General features: G+C 36.5%; 1 protein-coding gene across 1 annotated transcript in view; it reads right to left on the minus strand.

The window, feature by feature from the left end:
* UNC5C (unc-5 netrin receptor C) overlaps positions 1–25,674 on the minus strand; it is a 555,959-nt gene that overhangs the window by 115,264 nt on the left and 415,021 nt on the right. Inside the window, exons 6-8 of the mRNA XM_053703452.1 lie at positions 14,694–14,874; positions 12,832–12,999; positions 11,070–11,234 (exon numbers count right to left, since the gene is read on the minus strand). Of these exons, the coding sequence (XP_053559427.1) occupies positions 11,070–11,234; positions 12,832–12,999; positions 14,694–14,874 (514 nt within the window). The remainder of the gene's footprint in view (positions 1–11,069; positions 11,235–12,831; positions 13,000–14,693; positions 14,875–25,674) is intronic.

The following is a 25,674-nucleotide window of genomic DNA, read 5'->3' on the forward strand; positions in this document are numbered from 1 at the left end:
GAAGATATTGACACCACATCTGGTTGCTTGCAATCTATCCAAAATGTCTCCATTTAAAATAACAAGGAAGTGGCTAAACATAGTTTCACTTTTTATATTTGATAAAGCAAAAATAATTAAGATTATGTAAATGATGGGCACAAAGCTGCCCAACCCCAACCCCCCAAAAAATGTGGCGGGGGCTTGGCGGGTGCGGTCGGCGTGAGAGAGAGGGAGAAAAATAGAAAGAGAGGGGGAGCGACAAAAAGGGATAGGAAAGAGCTAAAGAGGGGGAAGTGCAGAAGAGGGGGGGGAGAGCAAAATAGAGGGGAAAGAGCACGGGAGAGAGCGCAAAAGAGAGAGGGAGAGAGCGCAAAAGAGAGGGGGAGAGAGCACAAAAGAGGGGGAGAGAGAGCAAAAGAGAGGGGGGAGATAGAGCAAAAGAGAGGGGGGAGAGAGCAAAAGAGAGGAGGAGAGAGCACAAAAGAGAGGGGGAGAGAAAGAGCAAGGAGTGGGACCACTGTACTGCAAAAAATGGCCCGTGTGAACAGGCTTTAGGACTAGTTGTACCATAAAAGGTTTAATTATGAACAGTAAAAATACATTTGCAATGTATTTTTCAGTATTTATTTTGCCACTTTTTCACACACACCACTACCAGAGATATTGGATTGCACTCCTGGCGTTCCAACATGCTGCAAAGTGATAGAAAATGCAACAGGGAAAGAAGTAAATTGCGCTATATGAACTGACTCAGTAGCCTCAGAGACAATAAATATATATATATAAAAATATATTTATCTCTCGCTTGTCAATAAATAGATAATCTATAATCGACTCAAAAGAATATATAGATATAAATATTAAAAATATAAATGTTAAAATTTCTAAAATCACCTAAAGGAAAATGTACATAAAAATTGGTCGGATATAAAATATGAAATATAAAATATAAAATATAAAATTCACAGTAGCACCCTCGATATAAATATAAATATATGTGGCAGGAGATATATAAAAATTATAAATATAAAACAATACCTTGATTTAACAACTTAAAATATATGAATTGCTTGTCCTTGTACTGCAAGACATATATATGTCAGAAAAACCTCCTGAATTGCACGCTGTTTATATTTTACAGTACCTCTAAAAGTTTCTCATGACCATTCTCGTTACTGTCTTTTACTAAAAGTGAAGCATCCAGTATAAGGTGATATGTCCCTTTAAGATGAATAGAAACTTGAATCCTGTTTTGTGCAGCTCCAATCAGACAGGGTAAATCCAAACCTCAGTCGTAGGGATACAAGTACATGCGAAAAGAAGAGAGAGAGAGCGCACAAAAGATTCAAGTGTAGATTTTTATTAACAACATTAGCACACATAAATTGATGCACTTACTAGAAGTAAGATTAAAAAGGCAATCAGAGTTCAACTCTCTTTCCTCCACTTGTATAGCCGCTCCACACTGCTGCCCAGGAAAGTCAGTGTCCCCGGATGTTGATGCAGGATACCGGCTTCTGTAGCAGTGCTTTCCGGATGCCTCTGCTAACTGCCTGTCTGCCAATGGGAGGGAGCGGATCAAAAATTGGAGTCTGAGCGTCGGACCTGTTTGCCGGTTCCTAACGCGTTTCCCCCAGTCAGCGGCTGGGCTTTTTCAAAGGATAAAATCAGATGTATTGTTTCTCTTGCCGCCCTTAACTTTTAAAGGGCAAGCGTCCAATTAGATTCGTGGGTGTGTTTGTCCGGCCAATTGTAACGTCCCAATAGTCCTCTGTGATATTGCACACCAAAAAGATAGAGGGAGTGTTTTTAGAACCAATGCCATACTCCCTACCTGTTTGTTTTTTAACCACATGAAAAAAGCTACAATTTCTCTGCAGTATATGCCACAAGAAAACACCAAAAATACATCTTATTTAAGGACAATATGTAACTAACATGTAACGCTAAACTATAACAAATTATAAACATTTTTCATCAGAGGTACCACCTATTAGCAATCTAATATGTTGTTACTGAGTTGATTAAATAATGATTCTGAGTTATATTTCTCGTTGACAATCAGAACATAAATTCTATAATTAAAGAATACATCCTATATTTTCCATAGTTGCTTTATAAGTATATATACATATCTATCTCACAATGAATTGCATACATATATTTATATCTAATTTAATATTAATTTAAAAAGATTTTTATTTAGAGAATTTTAATCCAATTTTTCACGATAAAAACATACTATTAAAATATAATTAAAAAACTGGAAAATTGATGAAAAATTGATTTTCTATAAGTTCAATAATATTAATAATGTAAAAATCTTTGCTATAGATTTTATACAAACGCTGCTACATCTATGTCTATATTAAGACCATAAGGTTGTAATGTATTCAATTTATATATCCACTTGGTCTCCAACTTTCTCAGTTCTAAAAGACGATAAAGTCCCTACAACTAAACCCAATCGTCTTTTAGAACTGAGAAAGTTGGAGACCAAGTGGATATATAAATTGAATACATTACAACCTTATGGTCTTAATATAGACATAGATGTAGCAGCGTTTGTATAAAATCTATAGCAAAGATTTTTACATTATTAATATTATTGAACTTATAGAAAATCAATTTTTCATCAATTTTCCAGTTTTTTAATTATATTTTAATAGTATGTTTTTATCGTGAAAAATTGGATTAAAATTCTCTAAATAAAAATCTTTTTAAATTAATATTAAATTAGATATAAATATATGTATGCAATTCATTGTGAGATAGATATGTATATATACTTATAAAGCAACTATGGAAAATATAGGATGTATTCTTTAATTATAGAATTTATGTTCTGATTGTCAACGAGAAATATAACTCAGAATCATTATTTAATCAACTCAGTAACAACATATTAGATTGCTAATAGGTGGTACCTCTGATGAAAAATGTTTATAATTTGTTATAGTTTAGCGTTACATGTTAGTTACATATTGTCCTTAAATAAGATGTATTTTTGGTGTTTTCTTGTGGCATATACTGCAGAGAAATTGTAGCTTTTTTCATGTGGTTAAAAAACAAACAGGTAGGGAGTATGGCATTGGTTCTAAAAACACTCCCTCTATCTTTTTGGTGTGCAATATCACAGAGGACTATTGGGACGTTACAATTGGCCGGACAAACACACCCACGAATCTAATTGGACGCTTGCCCTTTAAAAGTTAAGGGCGGCAAGAGAAACAATACATCTGATTTTATCCTTTGAAAAAGCCCAGCCGCTGACTGGGGGAAACGCGTTAGGAACCGGCAAACAGGTCCGACGCTCAGACTCCAATTTTTGATCCGCTCCCTCCCATTGGCAGACAGGCAGTTAGCAGAGGCATCCGGAAAGCACTGCTACAGAAGCCGGTATCCTGCATCAACATCCGGGGACACTGACTTTCCTGGGCAGCAGTGTGGAGCGGCTATACAAGTGGAGGAAAGAGAGTTGAACTCTGATTGCCTTTTTAATCTTACTTCTAGTAAGTGCATCAATTTATGTGTGCTAATGTTGTTAATAAAAATCTACACTTGAATCTTTTGTGCGCTCTCTCTCTCTTCTTTTCGCATGCTGCAAAGTGATAGCTTAATAAGTGCAGGAGCTCATTTATACCTCTTTTTAATTTGCCACCATGAACAATATAAGAAAAACTTTACCCAAAAGACTTTTGTGTGTGTCTTGGGAAAGTAAAACAATGCAAATTGTACTAATAAAATACCACTATTAAAACACATATTTTGATATGAATTAATTGATTGATTTCGAGAGAGAGAGAGAGAGAGAGAGAGAGAGAGAGAGAGAGAGAGAGAGAGATGCTATCTTTATTTGAAAAAGCAATAAGGTAAGCCTGTGAGCCGGCCCATTTGTGGTTCAGCACCTGGGTAGCACTTTCTGATTGGTGTCTAAGCTTACATTCAAATAAAGATACCAAGACGCATCTTGTCTCAAATGTCACGTGGGACGTATCTTGTCTCACGGTCTTGTCTGGTTATTTCGAAGTTAAAGAGATTGTTTCTTTTTTTTCTTTTTATTACATTTTCAAGTTTTCTTTTTCCATAAGTTACAGTGGACTGTTTTATAGCGTGAGTTTTTTTTCTTCCATTTTATTATTTAGTAATGTTTTAAGGGCATTTTTTGTGATGCTGGTATCCTTGACAACGGAACGTGTTCTATGTATTGAGAAGTTATCCACTACATGCTAGATTCTAATCCACTGAATATAATGGAAATGATCTCACAACTTACAGCTGTGGCAAAGGGAGGGTACAAATGCTTATTTGCTACATATCGCTTACATATGACAGGAAGTACATAACATATACTGCTCTGTTAAAAGACCAATAGAGTGCAAAAATTACATGCTCCTACCCTGCAAGCCTACATCTTCAACCCTTGTAAAGGGGTTAAACACATAGTATAAGTACTGCTCAGGAGTTGCTGGTCCTGAGCAGAAATTGCAGATGACCCAATGAGCAGCAGCAATCGCACAGCTGGGTCGTGCAACTATAACTGCTGATTGGCTCAGTTTTTGTATGGATATATATGGATTGAACATGAATGTTTAGTTACAATATCCCTTTAAATAATATGAATTGAATCTCCCTTTATTCAGCAATAAGCAAACCTACTAATATGTACAGCAAATATTCAATATTCTCCCACAGATATGTAACGCCTTCTTAATGATTATAATGGTAGTGCCTTCAGGAGTAGCATAAATATGAAATGTAAAACTTATTATATAAATGTGACACATCTAATGATGACTTTAAGGAAAAAGCAAGTGTAGGATGTAAAGACAGAGGAAAACTAACTGAGCACTGTAGTTAGTTTCAGACAGAGTTATAAAGCATGCCAAATCAATCTTTTCAGCAGTGATGGATCATAGAGCAGGATTATAAGTTCTAGACTTGTATATAGGAAACCATTAAAATATTACCATTATACGCAGACACTAAGGCACTGCAATCCCCCTTGGGCTAAGAATGTCAATATTCAACTGTGTTTTCTCATTACTGAATTTTGTTTTATAAAAGACTGATGGTAATATGAATATCTCTGAAGCTCATGCCATGTAAATGCATTATATGAAAGCATCAGATCTAGAAAATACACATACCAATATACACCATTTGCATAAAACATAATCCTTATGTATTAAGTATTTACTGAACTGTAGAAAATGTGCTAACCCGTAACAACTGAAACAAATACTGTCAAATGGGCTGGTAATACTGCTTAAGTCTAATGCAGATAATAGAATGACAGAGAGACAAACAGACAGACTCAAAGTTGGATAGACAGACAGATGGATAGATGGACAGACAGACAGATGGATAGATGGACAGACGTGCAGATGTACAGACAGGTGTACAGACAAATTATTGATAGATAGACAAGATAGATAAAGTATTAAGCAGTTACTGGACTATAGCAAATGTGCTAACCATGAAACAATATCACAAGTATGTGAAATGGTATGCTTAAGCCTAATGCAGTTGATAGGTAGATAGATAGATAGATAACAAATAGATAGATAGATAGATAGATAGATAGATAGATAGATAGATAGATAGAAAGATAGATAGAGAGAGAGACTTAAAGTTGGATAGACAGCCAGACAGGCAGCCATACATAGAGGCATAGACAGATAGATAGATAGATAGATAGATAGATATACTTAAAGATGGGTAGGCAGACAGAAAGACAGACAGAGATATAGAGGCAGATTTAACATATGCAGTCTGCATTTAGCATTGCTTAAGCATTTCTTGTGATTGACACCCCCTGCTAGCGGCCGATTGGCTGTGAATGTGCAGGGGGTGTCAATCATCCCGATCTGATCGGGATGATTGCAGTCCACCCTGTAAAAGGTGGCAGACAAGTTAAGGAACGCTGCTTCTTAACTTAAGTTTCTGGCGAGCCCGTAACTTCGTGGGTAGATTGCAGTATACACTGCTTGTTAAATCTACCCCATAGACAGAGAGATAGATAGACTTTAAAGAAAAGGAATTTACATACTATACATTATTATTCCAATTTTATTTGTGCAGTGTGTACTTAGGTCAGAGAAGAATATTTACTTGTCCTTTATATTTCACCACTCAAAAATTGCATGGACTTATGATATCTGAGATATATACCGCCGCCACCTACATAAAGTTATTAACCCCAATCTGCCGATCCCGGACCCCGCCACAACTAAATACATTTCTTAACCCCTAAACTGCCGCTCCCGGAACCCACCGCCACCTACATTATACATATTAACCCCTATCCTGCCCCCCCTACACTGCCGCCACTATAATAAAGTAATTAACCCCTAAACCTAAGTCTAACCCTAACCCTAACACCCCCTAACTTAAATATATTTAAAATAAATCTAAATAAATATTACAATTATTAACTAAATAATTCCTATTTAAAACTAAATACCTATAAAATAAACCCTAAGATAGCTACAATATAAATAATAATTACATTGTAGCTATTTTAGGATTTATTTTTATTTTACAGGCAACTTTGTATTTATTTTAACTAGGTACAATAGTTATTAAATAGTTATTAACTGTTTAATAACTACCTAGCTAAAATAAAGACAAAATTACCTGTAAAATAAAACCTAACCTAAGTTACAATTACACCTAACACTACACTATCATTAAATTAATTACATAAATTAACTACAATTAAATAAAACTAATTACAATTAACTAAAATTAACTAAAGTACAAACCCCCCCCACTAAATTACAGAAAATAAAAAGAGAATTACAAGAATTTTAAGCTAATTACACCTAATCTAAGCCCCCTAATAAAATAAAAAAGCCCCCCAAAATAATAAAATTCCCTACCCTATACTAAATTTCAAATAGCCCTTAAAAGGGCCTTTTGCGGGGCATTGCCCCAAAGTAATCAGCTCTTTTACCTGTAAAAAAAAATACAATACCCCCCCACAACATTAAAACCCACCACCCACACACCCAACCCTACTCTAAAACTCACCCAATCCCCCCCTTAAAAAAACCTAACACTAACCCCCTGAAGATCACCCTACCTTGAGAAGTCTTCACCCAGCCGGGCACAAGTGGACCTCCAGACCGGCAGAAGTCTTCATCCTATCCGGGCAGAAGAGGACATCCAGACCGGCAGAAGGCTTCATCCAGGCGGCATCTTCTATCTTCTATCTTCATCCATCCGGAGCGGACCATCTTCAATCCATCCGACACGGAGCATCCTCTTCCATCGACGTCCTAACACTGAATAAAGGTTCCTTTAAATGACGTCATCCAAGATGGCGTCTCTTGAATTCCGATTGGCTGATAGGATTCTATCAGCCAATCGGAATTAAGGTAGGAAAAATCCTATTGGCTGATGCAATAAGCCAATTGGATTGAAGTTCAATCCGATTGGCTGATCCAATCAGCCAATAGGATTGACCTTGCATTCTATTGGCTGATCGGAACAGCCAATAGAAGGCAAGGTCAATCCTATTGGCTGATTGCATCAGCCAATCAGATTTTTTATTACCTTAATTCCGATTGGCTGATAGAATTCTATCAGCCAATCGGAATTCAAGGGATGCCATCTTGGATGACGTTATTTAAAGGAACCGTCATTCGTCGTTTAGTCGTCGGGATCGATGGATGCTCCGCGTCGGATGTCTTCAAGATGGAGCCGCTCATTGTCGGATGGAAGAAGATAGAAAATGCCGCCTGGATGAAGACTTCTGCCCATCTGGAGGACCACTTTGCCCGGATCCGTTGAGGACTTAGGCCCGGCTGGGTGAAGATGGCTCAAGGTAGGGTTATCTTCAGGGGGTTAGTGTTAGGTTTTTTTAAGAGGGGTTTGGGTGGGTTTTAGAATAGGGTTGGGTGTGTGGGTGGTGGGTTTTAATGTTGGGGGGTGTATTTCTTTTTTTTACCGGTAAAAAAGCTTACTACTTTGGGGCAATGCCCCGCAAAAAGACCTTTTAAGGGCTATTTGTAATGTAGTATAGGGTAGGGAATTTTATTATTTTGGGGGGATTTTTTATTTTATTAGGGGGCTTAGATTAGGTGTAATTAGTTTAAAATTCATGTAATTTTTTTTATTTTTTGTAATTTAGTGGGGGTTTTTTTGGTACTCTAGTTAATTTTGTTTAATTGTAGCTAATTGTATTTAATTAATTTAATTTATTTAATTGTAGTATAGTGTTAGGTGTAATTGTAACTTAGGTTAGGATTTATTTTACATATAAATCTGTCTTTATTTTAGCTAGGTAGTTATTAAATAGTTAATAACTATTTAATAACTATTGTACCTAGTTAAAATAAATACAAAGTTGCCTGTAAAATAAAAATAAACCCTAAAATAGCTACAATGTAACTATTAGTTTATTTTACAGGTAAGTATTTAGTTTTAAATAGGAATAATTTAGTTAATAATACTAAATTTATTTAGATTAATTTAAATAATATTTTAGTTAGGGGGTGTTAGGGTTAGGGTTAGACTTAGGTTTAGGGGTTAATAACTTTAATATAGTGGCGGCGGTGTAGGGGGTGCAGGATCCAGGTTAATAAGTTTAATCTAGGTGGCGGCGGTGTGGGGGGGGGCAGGATAGGGGTTAATAAGTTTAATGTAGGGGGCGGTGGGCTCCAGGAGCGGTGGTTTAGGGGTTAAACATTTTATTTAGTTGTGGCGGGGTCCAGGAGCGGCGGTTTAGGGGTTAAACATTTTAATTATTTGTGGCGGGGTCTGGGAGCGGCGGTTTAGGGGTTAATACGTATAATGTAGGTGGCGGCGGTGTCAGGGCGGTGGTGTAGGTGTATAAAGTAGGTGGCGGCAGTTTAGGGGGGCATTAGGGGTGTTTCAACTCAGGGTACATGTTAGGGTGTTAGGTGCAGACACTTCCCATAGGAATCAATGGGATATCGGGCAGCAGCGAACATGAGCTTTCGCTGCTGTCAGACTCCCATTGTTTCCTATGGGATCCGCCGCCTCCAGGGCGGCGGATTGAAAACCAGGTACGCTGGGCCGGAATAGTGGCGAGCGTACCTGGTTGTTCTTTGATAACTAGCAAAAGTAGTCAGATTGTGCCGAACTTGCGTTCGGAACATCTGGAGTGACGTAAGCATCGATCTGTGTAGTACTGAGTCCCGCGGATCGTATGTTACGTTACTAAATTCTACTTTTGCCGGTCTGTAGGGCTTGATAACTATGGCAAATCAGCCTCACCACAAATACGCTGCGGAATTCCAGCGTATTTGGGGTTGACAACTTGATAAATAGAGGCCTAAGTATGTACCTTTATTTGTATAGTGCTGTACATATAGACAACACTTTATAGTAACACTAGTACAGTGACAGTGCAAATAATTCAGATGCAAAGGGTATAGGTGGCACGACATTTTAACAGGCAGAACAGAGGCAGCACTGTGGATATGGAGTCCATGCCACAAGAAGTGCACACTCTGATTTTTCAGGCAGCGATAGATACTCATTCTGCCTGTTTGCCAAGCACCCCATCACCTGTATCTCTCTCTTGTGCTAGCAGCCATCCAATAATTTCACAAACATTTCCCTGTGAAGGACCAGATATCTCTGATATGTTATACATTCCACAATGTGGGAAATCTTATTTAAGTGAAATTACTATAAACCACCTTGCATATTAAGGGTCAGATTACGAGATGAGTGCAATTTATCGCTTTTGCTCACGTGCTAACTCTACTAAAAGTAAGCTTTTTTTCCGCTTCGGGTAGTGCTTGTATTACAAGTTTAAAGTAAAACGTTTTTGCTCGCGTGCATTCCCAAATGTACCAAAAGATCCAGCAGCAAACCTTCAGATACAAAGCAGGCATACACAGGTAGATAAATTCCAAAAACCTTTAATCCATATAGTGGAACAGAGTTGTCCCACCGTCAGGCTGCAGAGGGCTTTAACATATAAATAAATACATACATATATATATATATATATATATATATATATATATATATACTGTATATATATATATTTCTATGTTAAAGCCCTCTGCAGCCTTTTTTTTCTAACACCTGAGACCTCAAATCTTTGAGCCCTTATAACTATTTTGTGAATTTTTTTAAAATAATTTTTATTTGATAGTGTTTTTTTGAGTGTAACTGCACTTTTTAATATATTTTTGATGTGTTTTGTGACACTTTTTTGTTTGACGTTACAGTTAACCGAAGCTCTGAGGTTGTGGTAATCATTCACACGTTAGCATTTACATTCAACTTGTAATACGAGCTCTACTTGCCACGCACGCAAACAGCCGCATTAAACCTGATATTGATTGCGAGTAACTGTTAGTGCGCCGCTCATGCCCTAAGCATTTGAACAGCAACTCACTCTTTCTAAATTAATTTGTATGCGAACAACCAGCCTATATAATTCTATATAGCAATAAATTATTTTAGCTCCTTCTCTGTGTAGGCGACTCAATACCTTCTGCCTAGAACTTAATAAATTGACTTGCACAACCTGTCATTTTTGTACAGATGCAACCTATCCCCCCCACAAAAAAATACAATTATTAGAGTTCCACTTGTGACAATGATCTGCAATTTTATTGCCTCACCAAGTTGTGCGGAACACGAGCATCATCTATATGCTACACTTACCTTGAGGTTTTACAATAATCACCATGACCTTTAGTAAAAAATTGATGTACAATGTCACCAAGTCTATAATCTTTTGTTCATGCCGGATTGTGAAGCTAATATTTTATATTTTATCCTATACAACATGACTTTGAATTACCTCATTTGGATGATTAAAAAAAAATGAAGTAAAAGTAGGAAGATGCCCCAAAAAAAAAAAAAAAAAGGAAAAAACTAAAGCAGCCTTGTTTTAAAACCTATGTATATGGAGATATATAAGTAATAAATCCACATCAACATATTACAAAAGTTAATAAGATTTACTAGGAACTATAGTGTTTGCAATCCATAAATATAATAATAATAACAATAATTATAATAACAACCAGAATAAGAAAAAAACAATATTACTGTGTTAGAACAAAAATTGATTAAGCAGATGTATTTCTTACTTTGCATGCACAAGCCATCAGTGCAGTTCTTTGATTGCAGTACTGGACCATCACAATCTTTGCCCCCATTTCTCGGTGGGGGGTTGGAACAGTCTCTACGGCGCCAGTGTGTACATTCTGTTCCACAAGTGGACCATTTGCTCCAACCTGTCCATTCGCCGTCCTCTGTGATAAAACACAGAATTACTTATACTATTTTTATGAAATTTTCCGAGCACTCCATTGCCCCACAAAGAATGGGATTATAAGAGCTGTATCCCCTTGTTCCTAGTTCTTCCTTCTGAGTCCCTAATATATTCTGTTTACATTTAAAGGGACACTAAACCCAAAATGTTCTTTCGTGATTCAGGTAGAGAATACAATTTTAAATAACATTCCAACTTACTTCTATTCTCTAATTTGACTTATTCTTTAGATATCCTTCGCTGAAGAAATAGCAATACACATGGGTGAGCCAATCACACGAGGCATCTATATGCAACCACCAATCAGCAGCTACTAAGCCTATATAGATATGCTTTTCAGCAAAGGATATCAAGAGAATTAAGCAAAATAGATAATAGAAGTAAATTAAAAAGTTGTTAAAAATTGCATGCTCTTTCTAAATCATGAAAGAAAAAAATTTGGGTTTCAAATCCCTTTAAAGAAATCTGAGTCTTCCAACACTAATCGGTAAGTGCCAAGCCTAGCTCAAGATGAGGTTGATACCTGGCACTGCCACAAGACATACAGTGTATATTACATATTACCTAATAGAAAAGTACAGAACAATGTGTATAGTGCGTTCCCTGATAAAAATAGACCTTACATTAGTATAAACATTGGAGTTACTGTATTGTATGTATAGGAAAATTATAAAAAATTAAATACTTTAATATACAAAATTGTTAAACACACAGCAGAAGATTTGCAGAGAACGGCAGGCCCTGAGCAGAAACCGCCACTGATCCAATTAGTAGCATTAGTTACACAGCTGAGTCATGTGGCTAGCGCTATTGATTGTGTCAGTGCTCTGTGGGTCCTAAGCAGTACTTCTATTGTGTGTTTAACCCCTTTTCATGGGTTGCTAGTCTTAAAATGATATGCTCTAACATATTAGAGCATTCATTTTTTTTTATTATGGCCCTATAAATATTTGCAGAAAACTCCACATTAATGCTAAAAGAAGTTAACAAATAGACCATTTAAACACTCTAATAATGTCATTCAAATGTTGACTCTCTTTGGCTTCAATGTACATCTTTGGGAAATATTCAAATGTAATATTTGAATGTTATAGTCAATTTTCAAAAGTTAACATTAAGGGGTCAATTTATCAAGCTCCGTACAGAGCTTGATGCCCCGTGTCTAAAGACCGCTGCTCCATAACCTGTCCACCTGCTCTGAGGCGGCGGACAGAAATCAACCCGATCAAATACCATCGGGTTAATTAACACCCCCAGCTAGCATTGCAGCATTGCACCAGCAGTTCACAAGAACAGCATATCATGCCTGCTCGCACTTACATAAATTGACCCCTAAATGTTTGAATGTAAACATTAATTATATTGATAACAAAATGAATGGCTAAGGGGAGCATTCAGATGTCAAAATTCTCACAATTGAATATCCCAGTACATCGTTTTGAAAATGACCTTACATATATTAGATAAACACAACAAAATGACACAATCAACAAACAGTAGCTTGAACTTCTTGAGTGTCTTTTGAACATGCAGCATCTTGAACATTTTCAGAAAATTGCGATCACAGAAATGTGTACCTGGACATAATGTAGTACAAGTTATCTTCTGTACACCTTGACCATCACAGAAGGAGCCACCATTTAGTGGTGCTGGATTTGTACATGTTCTTGTGCGTTTCTGGTACCCTTTCCCACAGCGGTTATTGCACGCAGACCATTCTGTCCATGTAGACCAGCCTCCATTTACTGAGGACCAAGAAGAATAACAACTTACAAATAAAATACGGGACTGATTCTTAAGAAGTGTTTCTAAACTAAAGAAAAGTGAGACAATTCCACATGAGTCTGTCTCTAGCCACTGCATTTTTATATAGATAAAGTCTTCCTCAAATTATTCACTTTCTTTTTCTAAGAAAAAGAGCCACAGAAAATAAACTTTAAAGGGATATCATACACACATTTTAAGTCACTTGAAAGTGATGCACCATAACTAGAACAAGAAAATATCACATGAACATCTAAAAAGGATATTGTACCACAAAATTTCCTCAGAAGTCCCATCTCACTGTAATGAATATTTGTCCCAGGCATAGTCACTTTATTTCCCTTCTCACTGTAAGGAGTGAGATTTGAGTGAAATCCCAGGAGATCACAGTAAAGCAAAGTGTGAACTCAGCACTGATGAGGCTGATTGTCTGTAGTTTATTTTTCAACATACTGATGATCATACAAATAGTAGTTCTGGATCACAGAGCACTTACTCTGGTAAGCTGAAGAATTTTTGAGGTAAAATATCTTCCTTTTCTTACATAGAGATGCTCATGTGATATTTTCTAGTCAGCTTTCTACAGTTATGCTAAATCACTTTCATGTGATTTACCATATGAGAATCATATCTCATATCTTAAGGTTATTAAAGTTGTTTTTCAGGAAAGTAATATTAGCAGCCAGATATACAACACTATATACCAGAACTGAGGGATTTACCTGTTCAAAAGAATAGACATTACCAAATGTATGTCTATAAAAGGGTGGTGCTACAATACTTTGCAATGTTATAAAGACACAACTGTTATTATATAACAACATGCTCTAAGACTCGTGTCCATCCAAGTAATATAATAATAGCCACATTTATAACTTAAATTAAAACATGACATATATGAAAAGACATATGAACATGGGTAATTTACAATACTTATTACTGGTGCATTTATAAGCTTATAAAATGACAGTAACCCAAAGGGACAGTCTTCACCTTAGTCATGTTAAAGTCTTACTTTAGATTAAGCTGCAAATATCCTCCTGCACCCTTTCTATATCATGCAGCAGTAAGTATTGGCAAAGCTACTTAAAGGGGCAGTCTACACCTTAGTCATCTTAAAGTCTTACTTAAGACCATACACCCTTACTATATCATGAAGCAGTAACAGTAAAAACAGTTATTTTAAAATGAATATTGTTTCTGGTCACTTTGAAATGGCTGCCAAGCTTTGCCCACTGATGACATCACATTCTGGGCTGCATTAAAGGCTTCACTAGTGACTGTCAGTGCTATTCAGCAGAGTGCATAGATACAGCCCAGATTGTAATGTTATCAGTGGGCAGAGTGTGGCAGCCATTTCAAAGTGACCAGAAACAATATTAATTTTAAAATAACTTTTTTTACTGTTACTGCTGCATGATATTGTAAGGGTGTATGAGGATATTTTCAGCTTAATCTAAAGTAAGACTTTAAGATGACTAAGGTGTAGACTGTCCCTTTAAATAGCTTTCCCAATACTTATTGTGGTTTATCTATCAGTAAGTCTATCTATCTATCTATCTATCTATCTATCCGTCCGTCTGTCTGTCTGTCTGTCTATCTGTCTATCTATCTATCTAAAATTCCGTTTTATGCTAAGATAGGTCTATTAAAAATGCAGGTTTATTTTCCTTACCATATACTATCACGGTGGCCGTGGTACTCCTTCTCTTGGCTACAATGTTTTTGGCAACACAGGTATAGTTAGCTGTGTCTGAAAGCCTTGCTTGTTTAATGATGAGGTTATGATCTATAGTGATATAAAAATTACGATCCTCAACTGGGTCAATCACATCTTCATTCTTTAGCCATTCGACCTGTAGAAAAAAACAAAGATTTCTCAGTTTCTTTTTTTTTCTTTCAGAATTATGTATTTTGGTTTTAATCTGTATTTTTCACAATTTTATATTTTGTACTCAATTTAATGATCACAATGCATGTAATTGGCTGGAAAAGGTGTCTGGGTTCTGAGCCGGTGTGTGTATTTGATGCTGTCAGAAACCATTAATAATAAGCCAGCATATTAGAATAAATTGATAGTAGCTGTACAACCTAAGACACAGCAAAATAAATAGATGTGGAATTGTGAGTGTTCTTAAAATACATTTTACTCAAGAAAAATGGTTCATTTGGTTTATTGCCTGTTGAACTGTATGGCAGATCAATTATCTTGAAACATTATTATATACAAATGTAGGATGTTTTTCTTATTGGTGACGGTTTAAACTATTGAAATTGTACAAAACAATAAAACTACGAAACATCTAGTTAGCTAAAATGCATACAGGACATAAAATCTGCACATTATCTATAGAGAGTTAGTGCTTGTTTCTTCACTTAAAGGGACAGTCTATTCCAGAATTGTTATTGTTTAAAAAGATAGATAATCCCTTTATTACCCATTCCCTTGTTTTGCATAACCAACACATCTATATTAATATACTTTTTACCTCTTTGATTATCTTGTATCTAAGCCTTTGCAGACTGCCCCCTTATTTCAGTTCTTTTGACAGACTTGCATTTAGCCAATCAGTGCCCTCTCATTTATAATTTTACGGGCGTCGCCACAATGTTATCTGTATGGCACACATGAAATAACGTCCTCTAGCTGTGAAAAACTGCCAAATACATTGAAATAAGGGGCGGCCTTCAAGGGTTTAGAAATAAGCATATGAGCATAACTAGGTTTAGCTTTCAACATAGATTACCAAGAGAACAACACAAATTTGATGATAAAAGTGAATTGGAAAGTTGTTTAAAATTGCATTCCCTATCTGAATCATGAAAGTTTAATTTTGACTAGAATGTCTCTTTTTAGGTATGTGTATGTATGTGAGTTTGCTTCTGTGTTAGCGTTTGTAAAGTGTACATGTTTGCGCCTGTGTGCGTATAACTTAGTACATACGTTTGTGTTTATATTCTGTTATAGCGTTTGTACAATTTACATGTATGTGTATACATGTGTGAGCCTGTGTGTGTGTGTGTATGTCTGTGTTTATGTTGTGTGTCTGCATTTAACTTGGTATATGTATGTGTATGCATGTGTGAGCCTGTGTGTATATCCTAGTGTATATGTCAGTGTTTATGTTGTGTGTCTGCATTTAACTTGGTATATGTATGTGTATGTATGTGTGAGCCTGTGTGTATATCCTAGTGTATATGTCAGTGTTTATATTCTGTCAGCATGTATACAGTGTATATGTATGTGTATGCATGTGTGAGCCTGTGTGTCTGTATATTCTAGTGCATATGTCTGTGTTTATATTCTGTCAGCATTTATACAGTGTACATGTATGTGTATGCATGTGTGAGCCTGTGTGTGTGTGTATATGTCTGTGTTTATGTTCTGTGTCTGCATTTAACTTGGTATATGTATGTGTATGCATGTGTGAGCCTGTGTGTATATCCTAGTGCATATATCTGTGTTTATGTTCTGTGTCAGCATTTATACAGTGTACATGTATGTGTATGCATGTGTGAGCCTGTGTGTATATCCTAGTGCATATATCTGTGTTTATATTCTGTGTCAGCATTTATACAGTGTACATGTATGTGTATGCATGTGTGAACCTGTGTGTGTGTGTATATGTCTGTGTTTATGTTCTGTGTCTGCATTTAACTTGGTATATGTATGTGTATGCATGTGTGAGCCTGTGTGTATATCCTAGTGTATATGTCAGTGTTTATGTTCTGTGTCAGCATTTATACAGTGTACATGTATGTGTATGCATGTGTGAGCCTGTGTGTATATCCTAGTGTATATGTCAGTGTTTATGTTCTGTGTCAGCATTTATACAGTGTACATGTATGTGTATGCATGTGTGAGCCTGTATGTCTGTATATTCTAGTGCATATGTCTGTGTTTATGTTCTGTGTCAGCATTTATACAGTGTACATGTATGTGTATGCATGTGTGAGCCTGTGTGTGTGTATATCCTAGTGCATATGTCTGTGTTTATATTCTGTCAGCATTTTTACAGTGTATACTTATGTGTATGCATGTGTGAGCCTGTGTGTGTGTATATCCTAGTGCATATGTCTGTGTTTATATTCTGTCAGCATTTTTACAGTGTATACTTATGTGTATGCATGTGTGAGCCTGTGTGTGTGTATATCCTAGTGTATATGTCTGTGTTTATATTCTGTCAGCATTTATACAGTGTACATGTATGTGTATGCATGTGTGAGCCTGTGTGTATATCCTAGTGTATATGTCAGTGTTTATGTTCTGTGTCAGCATTTATACAGTGTACATGTATGTGTATGCATGTGTGAGCCTGTATGTCTGTATATTCTAGTGCATATGTCTGTGTTTATGTTCTGTGTCAGCATTTATACAGTGTACATGTATGTGTATGCATGTGTGAGCCTGTGTGTGTGTATATCCTAGTGCATATGTCTGTGTTTATATTCTGTCAGCATTTTTACAGTGTATACTTATGTGTATGCATGTGTGAGCCTGTGTGTGTGTATATCCTAGTGCATATGTCTGTGTTTATATTCTGTCAGCATTTTTACAGTGTATACTTATGTGTATGCATGTGTGAGCCTGTGTGTGTGTATATCCTAGTGTATATGTCTGTGTTTATATTCTGTCAGCATTTTTACAGTGTATACTTATGTGTATGCATGTGTGAGCCTGTGTGTGTGTATATCCTAGTGCATATGTCTGTGTTTATATTCTGTCAGCATTTTTACAGTGTATACTTATGTGTATGCATGTGTGAGCCTGTGTGTGTGTATATCCTAGTGCATATGTCTGTGTTTATATTCTGTCAGCATTTTTACATTGTATACTTATGTGCATGCATGTGTGAGCCTGTGTGTGTGTATATCCTAGTGCATATGTCTGTGTTTATATTCTGTCAGCATTTTTACAGTGTATACTTATGTGTATGCATGTGTGAGCCTGTGTGTGTGTATATCCTAGTGCATATGTCTGTGTTTATATTCTGTCAGCATTTTTACAGTGTATACTTATGTGTATGCATGTGTGAGCCTGTGTGTTTGTATATCCTAGTGTATATGTCTGTGTTTATATTCTGTGTCAGCATTTATACAGTGTACATGTATGTGTATGCATGTGTGAGCCTGTATGTCTGTATATCCTAGTGTATATGTCTGTGTTTATGTTCTGTGTCAGCATTTATACAGTGTATATGTATGTGTATGCATGTGTGAGCCTGTGTGTGTGTATATCCTAGTGCATATGTCTGTGTTTATGTTCTGTGTCAGCATTTATACAGTGTATATGTATGTGTATGCATGTGTGAGCCTGTGTGTTTGTAGATCCTAGTGTATATGTCAGTGTTTATGTTCTGTGCCAGCATTTATACAGTGTACATGTATGTGTATGTATGATGTGAGCCTGTGTGTGTATGTCTTATTGTATGAGTGTTCAAATTTTGTGAGCATTTATACAGTGTGCATGTGCCTGTTTGCATGTGTGAGTCTGTACATGACTGAATGTCTTGCGTATGCTGAATTGGTGTTTATGAGAGTAGTTTACATTTATAATATAAAGATAACTGAATAAGTATGTATTGAAACATGACTGCACCACCTAACTCATAAGCTCTACATCCACCTATAGTTTAAGTTTATACAAACTTTCAGAACTAAATACTGATTTACAAATATTTATAATATGAAGAAAAAAAATCCCGGTATTATTATTCTGAAGAAAATTTGACATCTCCTCCATTCCCACTCAAAAATTCGACCTTCTGTTAAATTTTGGAATTCCAGATTTTGGATTTTGTACCCTGTATATACAAGAGGGGAGAAACAGCAGCAGGGTTATTTTGTCCCTTCTCTTCAGCACAATGGTGGTGCAGCCTCAAAAATGTTGGAGGTGTTGCAGCCTTGCAGAACTGTAAATGCCTCCAGTATATTTGTCCTAATCTTAGCCTTCCTTGCTGGCCTATATTGCTGCTTTCTTTACTTGTGAGGATGCTCTAGCTAAATGTACTCAACCAAGAGAATATTCACACTGTGGGGCCTTCAGGTTTATTGTCTCTTGGCCGATAGCACTAAAATCCTCCATTTTAATGCTTTTTTACATGTTCTGTTTTTTTGTCCAAGTGTGCCAGCCAGCTCTTTTTATAGTGTTTGTTTGCATTTGTCATTAATTCCAAATTAATTTTACACCCAGTCTGCTCTGTGATAGTGTCTGTACCTGTGTCACTGAAGGGTGATGCTCAAGATATGAGCTGTGCACCCATTTTATTCTGATAGTGGTGCTCATATAAACATACATACTGTACATAGTGATATTTTGTGATATAAAACTAATATATATATATATAATATTGTATAATCAATAGAAATTTATCATAGTTTTTTTAAGTACATTTAACTCCATTCACTTCCGTTTTCCTCCGAGAGACAGATGTGTTATGTCTAATTATTCATTGATTGGTATCAAGAGATGAATCTACATAATTGGCACATTTGTTCCAATTAACAAAGGAAAACTGCCACATGCCACCAAAGAGAAGTGTTATATAAGCATAAGCAACCAGGAGCTAAGAGAACCGGACAAAAATTCAAACAGCAAGTAACAAAATCATCAATGATATCCTATGTTGCCGTAGGACATGTTGAGCAATTACTGCTTTGTAGGAAAAAATATATAAATGTGAATCGTCATTGAATTTCATTGCATAAATAAATGAGTACAGAGTACATTAATCAAACCAGTGATTATATGAATGAGAAAAAGCTATTGCAGAGCAATTATCAGTTGTAAGCTCTGCCACGCCAAGCTAATGTCATCTTGAAGCTGAACACTTTTGGCAGGCACCCCATGTTTAGAAACAGAGACCAGCAGGATTTTTATGAGTAATTACAGTTTTTCCCTCTCTACATTAAGGCTAATTGATACAGATCTTTATACAACTACAGTATTGCACCTGTCACACTTTTCTGTTGTTCATATGGCTTCGATTTTGACCAATAAAGTTATTGAACAGCGGCCATAGCTAACCTTAGAAAACATACACAAGAAAGGAAATTGTATTAGTTTTTTTTAACTGAGTTAGAAGCTCAGATATGTGTGTTGTTTTATTCAGGTAATGCTCTTGCAAAATGTTGTAGGAGTTTTCTCTTGCCAAATAAAAATGAATCTGAAACGATTTATCAAACTGGTGAGAATCAAAGCAAATACAATAAAAGGAAAATACCTCTGCTGGCAATATTTGAATGGAATGGCACAGTGCCCATGTAGCTTGTTACCTATCTAAGTGTTACCAATAAGGAAGTGTAATGACAGATTGCTTTATGTTTTGATTTTTTTTATCCAAAAAAAGTATTATTTATGCACACAAATAGTTCCCAGACTCTCACTTTGTCAAGATGGTATTTAGGTTTTATTTTATGAGTAGCACACTAATCATGTCTGCCATCTCTTGGGCTTTCTTCAAGTAAGGAACAACAATGCATATTCTTTTAAAGTGCCCTATCCATTATCACCTGTTAAGAGACATTGATTAAAATGTCCAGTGACAAATAATGCAAACAAGACCAGAGAAAATACTACCATTACTGTTTTTTCCCAATACTTTAAGGTAAAAAATAAAAAAAGAGTGAAAATGTTATATTGTGTAGAAGAGCATGCTCTAAGTCAGACATCTTTCTAAAAACCCCCATCATTTTTAGTTTAACACTCTTCAGTTTAGCTGCTTTTACTTATGTTATCTTGTTTTTATTTTTCATTAAATATAGATAATTATGGCAGCGACATCAAAAATCTCATCTAATCTGCCCATATTTACTTCTAAAGTGTAAGCTTAAAGGGATATGAAACACAATTTATTTATTTCATGATATAGATAGAGCAACTTTCTATTTACTCCTATTATCACATTTTCTTCGTTCTCTTGGTATCTTTATTTGAAAAAGCAGGGATGTAAGCTTAGGAGCCAGCCAATTTTTTTTTTGTTCAGCACCCTGGGTAGTGCTTGCTGATTGGTGGACACTGATAATGCAAGGAATGTGCAATGATAAATTAAATTCAAACACAATCTTGCCTTCACAATGGGGCCCTTTGGCAATCTCATGGGTGTCAATTGATCGAGGTCAAAATATTGTTACTAAATAATGGTTTCATTGACATATACAATATACTTTGATAGCTAAAAAATATAAAGGATACAGTATATAAAAGATACAAATGCATCAGCTGTCCGGTGCTCTGTATAAAAGTCAGTGTAACAACCTAGGTCTCGGCATACATCCTCATATGGGTAATTACCAAACAAGCAGTCAGGAATAAAAAAACAAGCCTTTATAAAATTGACATTAAACACTTTCAGATGTAATATAAAATGATACATTGTATATATATATATATATATATATATATAAACTCTTCAAATTTATATTGTGTCCCCTTTTCCTCTTATTCCATTGTGAAATTGTGAGCATTTCAGTTCCTTTAGAAATGTAATTGCACAAACACTGTTATATTCCACATAGCCATTGGCTGCACACTCTAGTAACCTATTTATAAGTGTTCCTAATTGGCCATAGCAGAGAAAGTAATCTAAGTTATAACATGGCAGCTCCCATTATATTATAGACATTTCAAGTTTACACTTATTTTGTCACTATTTAAACAACTAATGAATCTTTAAAAAATACATCTACATGTTATTCTCAGACTAATCTTTTCTTTGAATGCATTATTTTATCTAGCATTTATTTAGGGCCAGATTACAAGTGGAGTATTTATGCACACAAATAGTTTATTTATTTAGGGCCAGATTACAAGTGGAGTGCTGCATATCGCTTGCATGCAAGCAATATTAGTGCTCCACTTTGTAATACCAGTGCACGATAATGTGCACTGGTATTACAAGTTAATTGCAATGCAAATGTGAACTCACGTTCGCATTGCTAGGAAGCATTGCGTGCTTCCATAGGCTCCTATGGGAGCCTCGTTCTGATGCTGTCAAAGACGGCATTAGAACCTTTGGCAGAGGAGTTAAGTAGCGCAGCGATTGGCAGCCTTTTTTAATAGAAATGTATATGAATATATACATATATATTTATGTGTTAGTATGTGTATTTACACATATTAACACATAGATATACTGTATATGTATATAATCATATACATATTTATTTACATTGCAGTCTATGAGAACACACAGTTCCCATAGACTGCTATGTAAAGGCACTTTTCAGTGCCGTTTTTTCTTCCAGCACCCCACTCCCACCAACTTTAAAGCCCCAAAACTGCCTAGTACAGTTTTATTTTTATTAAAAAAAAATGCTAGATTTTGTTTAATAAAAAACTACAATGCCCTCTATTGTTAGGGCATTTGGGGCACCTTTAGAAACTTAACCAGAGATCAAATCTCTGGTTAATTTTTGGAGCACTAATTGCTACCGCAAACTCCCAGTAGCAATAACCAGCCACTTGTAATGGCTGGTTAATTATTTTGCTTCTGCAAATGGGCAAATTTGCCCATTTGCAGGATCGCAATAATTTAGCGCTCCACTTGTAATCTAGCCCTTAGTGTTTAATGACCCTTTAAATATAATTAAAAATGGCTCATTGCCATGACATGGGGCCATTTTTAAAGATATTCAATAAAGGCTTGTTTTTTATTCCTGAGTGCCTGCTTACTCATATGGGGATGTATGCCGAGCCATGCGTTGTTATATAAATATAGATATACACACACATATATACATACATGCACATACACATATACATACATACAAATACATATATACATACATATATACATACATAAATGCACATACATATATATATATATATATATATATATACATTCATACACACACACATATATACATACACACTTTAGTGGAGTCCTACACTCGCATTTACATATAAGCAACAACCTAGGTGCATTCTATATATATATATATATATATATATATATATATATATATATATATATATACAGGGAGTGCAGAATTATTAGGCAAGTTGTATTTTTGAGGATTAATTTTATTATTGAACAACAACCATGTTCTCAATGAACCCAAAAAACTCATTAATATCAAAGCTGAATAGTTTTGGAAGTAGTTTTTAGTTTGTTTTTAGTTATAGCTATTTTAGGGGGATATCTGTGTGTGCAGGTGACTATTACTGTGCATAATTATTAGGCAACTTAACAAAAACAAATATATACCCATTTCAATTATTTATTTTTACCAGTGAAACCAATATAACATCTCAACATTCACAAATATACATTTCTGACATTCAAAAACAAAACAAAAACAAATCAGTGACCAATATAGCCACCTTTCTTTGCAAGGACACTCAAAAGCCTGCCATCCATGGATTCTGTCAGTGTTTTGATCTGTTCACCATCAACATTGCGTGCAGCAGCAACCACAGCCTCCCAGACACTGTTCAGAGAGGTGTACTGTTTTCCCTCCTTGTAAATCTCACATTTGATGATGGACCACAGGTTCTCAATGGGGTTCAGATCAGGTGAACAAGGAGGCCATGTCATTAGATTTTCTTCTTTTATACCCTTTCTTGCCAGCCACGCTGTGGAGTACTTGGACGCGTGTGATGGAGCATTGTCCTGCATGATAATCATGTTTTTCTTGAAGGATGCAGACTTCTTCCTGTACCACTGCTTGAAGAAGGTGTCTTCCAGAAACTTTCAGCTTGTGTGTCTTGTTCAGTGGTGGTCGTCTTTCAGCCTTTCTTACCTTGGCCATGTCTCTGAGTATTGCACACCTTGTGCTTTTGGGCACTCCAGTGATGTTGCAGCTCTGAAATATGGCCAAACTGGTGGCAAGTGGCATCTTGGCAGCTGCACGCTTGACTTTTTTTTTTTAGTTCATGCGCAGTTATTTTGCGCCTTGGTTTTTCCACACACTTATTGCGACCCTGTTGACTATTTTGAATGAAACGCTTGATTGTTCGATGATCACGCTTCAGAAGCTTTGCAATTTTAAGAGTGCTGCATCCCTCTTCAAGATATCTCACTATTTTTTACTTTTCTGAGCCTGTCAAGTCCTTCTTTTGACCCATTTTGCCAAAGGAAAGGAAGTTGCCTAATAATTATGCACACCTGATATAGGGTGTTGATGTCATTAGACCACACCCCTTCTCATTACAGAGATGCACATCACCTAATATGCTTAATTGGTAGTAGGCTTTCGAGCCTATACAGCTTGGAGTAAGACAACATGCATAAAGAGGATGATGTGGTCAAAATACTCATTTGCCTAATAATTCTGCACTCCCTGTATATATATATATATATATATATATACAGTATCTCACAAAAGTGAGTACAACTCTCACATTTTTGAAAATATTTTATTATATATTTTCATGTAACAACACCAAAGAAATGACACTTTGCTACAATGTAAAGTAGTGAGTGTACAGTCTGTATAACAGTGTAAATTTGTTGTCCCCTCAAAATAACTCAATACACAGCCATGAATGTCTTAACCTTTGGCAACAAAAGTGAGTACACTCCTAAGTGGAAATGTCGAAATTGGGCCCAAAGTGTCAATATTTTGTGTGGCCACCTATATTTTGCAGCACTGCCTTAACCCTCTTGGGCATGGAGTTCACCAGAGCTTCACAGGTTGCCACTGGAGTCCTCTTCCACTCTTCCATGACGACATCACAGAGCTGGTGGATGTTAGAGACCTTGCGCTCCCCCATCTTCCATTTGAGGATGCCCCACAGATGCTCAATAGGGTTTAGGTCTGGTGACATGCTTGGCCAGTCCATCACCTTTAACCTCAGCTTCTTTAGCAAGGCAGTGGTTGTCTTGGAGGTGTGGTTGGGGTCATTATCATGTTGGAATACTGCCCTGCGGCCCAGTCTCTGAGGGGAGGGGATCATGCTCTGCTTCAATATTTCACAGTACATGTTGGCATTCATGGTTCCCCCAATTAACTGTAGCTCCCCTGTGCGGGCAGCACTCATGCAGGAACAGACCATAACACTCCCACCACCATGCTTGACTGTAGGCAAGACACTCTTGTTTTTGTACTCCTTACCTGGTTGCCACCACACACGCTTGAAACCATCTGAGCCAAATAAGTTTATCTTAGTCTCATCGAACCACAGAACATGGTTCCAGTAATCCATATGCTTAGTCTGCTTGTCTTCAGCAAACTGTTTGCGGGCTTTCTTGTGAATCATCTTTAGAAGAGGTTTCCTTCTGGGACGACAGCCATTCAGACCAATTTGATGCAGTGTGCGGCGTATGGTCTGAGCACTGCCAGGCTGACCCCCCACCCCTTCAACCTCTGCAGCAATGCTGGCTGCCTCAGGATATGATGCTGAGCATGTGCACTCAACTTCTTTGGTTGACCATGGTGAGGCCTGTTCTGAGTGGAACCTGTCCTGTGAAACTGCTGTGTGGTCTTGCCCACCGTGCTGCAGCTCAGTTTCAGGGTCTTGACAATCTTCTTATAGCCTAGGCCATCTTTATGTAGAGCAACAATTCTTTTTTTCAGATCCTCAGAGAGTTCTTTGCCATGAGGTGCCATGTTGAACTTCCAGTGACCAGTATGAGAGAGTGTGAGAGCGATAACACCAAATTTAACACACCTCCTCCCCATTCACACCTGAGACCTTGTAACACTAATGAGTC

This window comes from Bombina bombina, chromosome 2 (assembly GCF_027579735.1).
Source record: "Bombina bombina isolate aBomBom1 chromosome 2, aBomBom1.pri, whole genome shotgun sequence".
Lineage (NCBI taxonomy): Eukaryota > Metazoa > Chordata > Amphibia > Anura > Bombinatoridae > Bombina > Bombina bombina.